Genomic DNA, 5,350 nt, shown 5'->3' on the forward strand with positions numbered 1-5,350 from the left:
GAATCCCACTCCTCAGAAATCCCACAGCCCAGGAATCCCACACCTTGGGAATCCCACCCCTTGGGAATCCCACACCCTGGGAATCCAACCCCCTGAGAATCCCACACCTTGGGAATGCCACACTTTGGGAATGCCACCCCTCAGGAATCCCACACCTTGGGAATCCCACACTCCGAGAATCCCACAGCCCGGGAATCCCACACTGGGAATCATACACCCTGGGAATCCCATCCCTTGGGAATCCCACCCCTTGGGAATCCCACACCCTGGGAGTCCCACCCCTTGGGAATGTCACACCTTAGGAATCCCATAGCCCAGGAATCCCACACCCTGGGAACCCCACACTGAGAATCCCACACCCTGGGAATCCTACACTGGGAATGCCACCCTGGGAATCCCACCCCTTGGGAATCCTACCCTTCAGAAATCTCACACTGGGAATTGCACACCCTGAGATTCCCACACCCTGAGAATCCCACAGCCCAGTAATCCCACAGCCTGGGAATCCCAGCCCTTGAGAATCCCACCTCCTGGGAATCCCACATTCTGAGAATCCCACACTCTGGGAATCCCACCCCTCGGAAATCCCACACTCTGAGAATCCCCACTCTGGGAATTCCCTCCCCAGGAATCTCCCCCCCTGGGAATCCCACCCCTTGGAAATCCCTCCCCCTGGGAATCCCACCCCGCGGGCAACCCCGCCAGCCTCCTCCAGCCTGGCACAGGCTGGGAACTGGGACGAGGCAGCAGCCAACCAAGCCCCCTCCGTCCTCTGCTCCCTCCCCTCGGCAGTGATCGAGAAGTTCACGGAGAACACCCGGTTCTGCCTCATCTGCAACTACCTGTCCCGGATCATCCCCGCCCTGCAGTCCCGCTGCACCCGCTTCCGCTTCGGGCCCCTCACCGCGGAGCTCATGGTGCCGCGGCTGCAGCACGTCATCCTGCACGAGGGGTCAGCGGGGCCCGGGGGCACCCTCCTCACCCCCCTCCCCCCCACGGAGCCGAGCTCCAGGCCGGCATTCCCGCGGCGTTCCCGCGGATCCGCCCGCCCGTGCAGCGCCGGTGTTGTTTTCCAGGGTGGATGTGACGGAGGACGGGCTGAAGGCCCTGGTGACCCTCTCGAGCGGGGACATGCGCAGGGCCCTCAACATCCTGCAGGTGGGACTGTGGCCTGGAGGGGCCTCCTCGTCCTTCCTCTGCATCCCTTTATCCCTCCTATATCCCTCCCCTCCCTCAGAGCACCTCCATGGCCTTCGGGAAGGTGACGGAGGAGAACGTCTACACGTGCACGGGACACCCCCTCAAGTCAGACATCGCCAACATCCTCGACTGGATGCTCAACCAGGACTTCTCCACTGCCTACCGAAGTATCCTTTGCCTTATTCCCTGCTGGGATAAATCCTGCTCTTTCCCAGGGCTCTCCATGCTGGGATATCCTGCTCTGGCTGGGGTGGGTGAAGTGTCCTTTGCCTTGAGGGTTATTCCCTGCTGGAATAAATCCTACTCTTTCCTGGGGATCTCCATCCTGCTCTGGCTGGGGTGGGTGAAGTGTCCTTTGCCTTGAGGGTTATTCCCTGCTGGAATAAATCCTACTCTTTCCTGGGGATCTCCATCCTGCTCTGGCTGGGGTGGGTGAAGTGTCCTCTGCCTTGAGGGTTATTCCCTGCTGGAATAAATCCTGCTCTTTCCCAAGGATCTCCATCCTGGGATGTCCTGCTCTGGCTGGGGTGGGGGAGGCTCGCTGGGGAGGCTCCTCGAGGCTGGCACAGGGATGAGGAGTGGGATCTGGCAGGGAAAAGCCTGGCAGCAAGGCCTTGACTCGCTGCCATCCCAGAAATCACGGAGCTGAAGACGCTGAAGGGCTTGGCCCTGCAGGACATCCTGACCGAGCTCCACCTCTTCGTGCACAGAGGTGGCACACGGGGGGCCCAGCTGAGCTGGGGGGGCCCAGCATCCCCCCCATTCCACACTGATGTGTCCCCTTCCCTCCCCAGTGGATTTCCCGCCCTCCATCCGCATCCAGCTGCTGATCAAGATGGCAGATATCGAGTAAGTGTCACCCCCCCTGCGCCAGGGTCCTGTGCCAGGGTCTTGGTGGGCACTGTGGCAGACCCCAGCCCTGCTCTGGGCTCTTTGGGGGGCACCCCCATGGGTGTAAACACCCTTGGCCCCTGCTCCAGGTACCGGCTGGCCGCTGGCACCAGCGAGAAGATCCAGCTGAGCTCCCTCATCGCTGCCTTCCAAGTCACCAGGGACCTGGTGGTGGCCGAAGCCTGAGTGGATCCTGGGCTTGGATCTCACTGGAGATGGGAGGGATGGAGCTGGAGCTGCTCCCTGCAGCTTTCCCTTCCCATTCTGGAAGCCTGGAGCCCACAGCCAGGACACAAGAGGGTTATTCCCAGGAAATACAGGTGCCTCTAAAGCCCAGCACGTTGCACTGGTCTTGCTTTTCCCTCCTGGGTTGGGGAACCACCAGCTTTGCGTGTTCAGGTGCTCACAAGGGAAAAAGAACCTCCTGGGAATGTCTGGAGGAGACATTCCCTGTCTTCCATCCCAGCCTGGACCAAGCCCTCCAGCACACAGGGAATGTGCTGCTCCAGCCACCAGCTGAGCTGGAGGAGGGGGAAAACCACCCAACACACCCCTGCTCCATGCTCAGCTTGCCCAGAGATCGGGCAGGTTGAGTGCCACGCTCCAGCAGGGAATAAAAACAAAGGAATGGGAGCTGGGGCTGGAGTGAAGCCTCGTGTCCCACCTGGACACCACCAGGGCACTCTGTGAGCCAGGACACGTGAGGAATCGTTCTTTATTTAGTCCACAGAGACCTGCCTGGGCTCGTCCAGCTCCTGCCCACGGTGGGAGAGCGGGACTGAGGGGCCATCCCGGGGCAGGAGGGTGTTCTGGGAGCGGCTCAGCTCCGAGTGACAACAGCCCCGCTCGGCCCTCACCCCACACCATTGCACTGGGAAGCAGAAGCACCTGACCCAACCCCTGCAGCCAGCGGGGACAGGGGGACCTGTGTCCCCTCCCAGCTCTGCCCCTCGCCCTCTGCACGTGTTTTTTGGCTGGGTTTTAGTAGTATTACACCGAAAAGATCCCTCCACGTCCCCACACACGGCCCCAAAAAGCGGGGGAGCGGCGACCCTGCTCCCACCCCCGGCTCACGGCTCGGCGTTCCTGCGGTGCCTCCGGCCCTGCCGCCGGGCACGGGGCCCTCACCTCCGTGCCTCCGCCCTCCCTGCCGCCTTAGAAAGTCCGGTAAGTGAGGAATTCCTTCAGCTTCCTGGGAATGGGCAGCGCCAGGACCTGGTAGGTGGTGAGGAAGGTGCGCAGAGCTTTGCGACACAAGTGCTTGAGCGAGGAGAGCACCCGCGGGGCCGTCCAGAACTGCACGTGGCCATCCCTGGTCCTGCAGCAGCATCCAACGAACCACGAGCACGGAGCAGAGAGTTCCAATTACCCCCAAAGATCCCGAGCTGGCCACAGCCCAGGAAAACCATCCTGCACCCCCAGGGAAGCCCGGAGTGGACCCGGAGCTGGGAGGAGGAGGGAGCAGCCTCTTGTTTCTCCGCCCTCTCCCCCTGTTTACTCACCCCGTGGCAATGAAACCTCCGTGAGGGAAGTAGATGCAGCACAGACCGTTGGTCATGGGGGCAAAGGCCACTGGAGAGCGAAGCTCCAACGCCCAGATCCTCAGGAGCCTGTGGAGAAAGGGAGGGGACACGATGCCAGGTCCACATTCACGCAGTGCCCGCTGCCAAAACAAAGCCTCTGGGATCACCCGAAGGCACAAACGCTGGAGGATTTGCTTCCCAGGGGTTTGAGTCTGTCCCCTGCACAGCAAGTGACATGCTGAGGGACACAGGAGGAGGACATGGGTCCTGGCTCGTTGCTCCAAGGGGTGACAGGGCCCTGGCCTTGCTACCCCTTGCCACAGCCAAGCTTGGGGATCCCAAGCTGCTGTTCCCAGCAGCCTGCCCTTTTCCCTGCTCCAGGAATTGGTGGGGACGCGGTACACGAGGTCTGTTCCCCACATCCTGAGCTCCTGGTTGGTTCTGGTCCCCTCCTGGGTCCCCAGGGGGGTTCACTCACCTGTCATCTGCCACCGTGGCCAGGTAGAGACCCTCTGGGGAGAAGCAGACGGAGCGCAGGGAGCTGGTGTGGATGTCACTGCTGTAATCCAGCGGGGAATGCAGGGGGACATGGCTGGGGGGGGGAGAACAGCCCAGTGTCAGCCCTGGGCTGCCAGGAGCCCCCTCCCCAGTGCTGCCAAGCCAGACCCCCATCCTGCCCCTGGGCTCTGGGGAGAGGGGGTGGCCATGCCCAGCTAGGAGGGAAAGGCACGTCCAGCCCTAAAAACCTCCACAACATCCAGCCCTAAAAATCCCCACGGCATTGTTCTACCCCATTTCATGGTGTCCCCCTGGCTCCATCCCACAGTGTAGAGGGGGTGGCCGTGCCCAGCCAGGAGGGAAGACCACATCCAGCCTAAAAATCCCCACAGCATTGTTCTGTCCCCTCCCATGGTGTTCTCCAGCTCTGCACCACAGCACAGAGGTGGTGGCCATGCCCAGCTAGGAGGGAAAGCCACATCCAGGGCTAAAAACCCCCATGGCATTGCTCTGCCCCCTCCCACAGTGTCCCCTGGCTCTGTACCACAGTAGAGAGACAGTGGCCATGCCCAGCTAGGAGGGAAAGCCACATCCAGCCCTAAAAACCTCCACAACATCCCGCCCTAAAAATCCCCACAGCATTGCTCTGCCCCCTCCCATGGTGTCCCCCTGGCTCCACCCCACAGTGTAGAGGGGGTGGCCATGCCCAGCTAGGAGGGAAAGCCACATCCAGCCCTAAAACCCTCTACAACATCCAGCCCTAAAAATCCCCACAACATCCAGTCCTAGAATTCCCCACAGCACTGCTCTGCCCCCTCCCACAGCGTGTCCCCCTCTCTGCACCACAACACAGAGATGGTGGCCGTCCCCAGCTAGGAGGGAAGGTCACACCCAGCCCTAAAAGCCCCCCTGGCATCCCCGTGCCCCCTCCCAGGGCGTCGCCCTCCCCGCACCGCAGGGTCCGGAGCTGCTCCCCGGTGTAGGGGTCCCACATGATGACACAGGCGTCGTAGGAGCCGGTGACGAGCAGCGCCGAGTCCGGGGAGAAGTCGCAGGACACGACACTGCTCTGGTGCCCCTCCAGCCTCCGGATCAGGGTGTAGGACCTCATGCTCCACAGCAGCGCCTGGGGGACAGCGACAGGGACAGGGATCGGGCTGGGCATCCTTCCAGGAAGGATATTGAGGTGCTGGAGCAGGTGCAGAGAAGAGCAGCGAGGCTGGGGAAGGGACTGGAGC

The 5,350-nt window shown here is 61.9% G+C and overlaps 2 protein-coding genes across 2 annotated transcripts in view; one reads left to right on the forward strand and one right to left on the reverse strand.

The window, feature by feature from the left end:
* RFC5 (replication factor C subunit 5) overlaps positions 1-2,427 on the forward strand; it is a 3,084-nt gene extending 657 nt beyond the window's left edge. Inside the window, exons 2-7 of the mRNA XM_017839691.1 lie at positions 716-952; positions 1,077-1,158; positions 1,238-1,367; positions 1,835-1,912; positions 1,995-2,049; positions 2,181-2,427. Of these exons, the coding sequence (XP_017695180.1) occupies positions 716-952; positions 1,077-1,158; positions 1,238-1,367; positions 1,835-1,912; positions 1,995-2,049; positions 2,181-2,277 (679 nt within the window). The 3' untranslated portion in view covers positions 2,278-2,427. The remainder of the gene's footprint in view (positions 1-715; positions 953-1,076; positions 1,159-1,237; positions 1,368-1,834; positions 1,913-1,994; positions 2,050-2,180) is intronic.
* Positions 2,428-2,788: 361 nt separating this feature from the next.
* Positions 2,789-5,262, reverse strand: WSB2 (WD repeat and SOCS box containing 2). Its single transcript, XM_017839695.1, has 4 exons — positions 5,066-5,262; positions 4,093-4,206; positions 3,594-3,701; positions 2,789-3,409 (listed from the first exon to the last, which is right to left on the reverse strand). Exons 1-4 carry the CDS (start codon positions 5,221-5,223, stop codon positions 3,247-3,249), a joined length of 543 nt encoding a protein of 180 aa, XP_017695184.1. The 5' UTR covers positions 5,224-5,262; the 3' UTR covers positions 2,789-3,246.
* Positions 5,263-5,350: the final 88 nt, after the last annotated feature.

Source organism: Lepidothrix coronata, unplaced genomic scaffold (assembly GCF_001604755.1).
Source record: "Lepidothrix coronata isolate B3197 unplaced genomic scaffold, Lepidothrix_coronata-1.0 Scaffold458, whole genome shotgun sequence".
Taxonomy (NCBI): Eukaryota; Metazoa; Chordata; class Aves; order Passeriformes; family Pipridae; genus Lepidothrix; species Lepidothrix coronata.

Coding starts and splice junctions, on each gene's coding strand:
- WSB2 (XM_017839695.1), bottom strand. CDS start 5,223: ATGAGGTCCTACACCCTGATCCGGAGGCTGGAGGGGCACCAGAGCAGT. Junction 4,207..5,065: donor GAGCAGCTCCGGACCCTGCG/GTGCGGGGAGGG, acceptor TCCCCCCCCCAG/CCATGTCCCCCTGCATTCCC. Junction 3,410..3,593: donor GGAGGTTTCATTGCCACGGG/GTGAGTAAACAG, acceptor ATGCTGCTGCAG/GACCAGGGATGGCCACGTGC.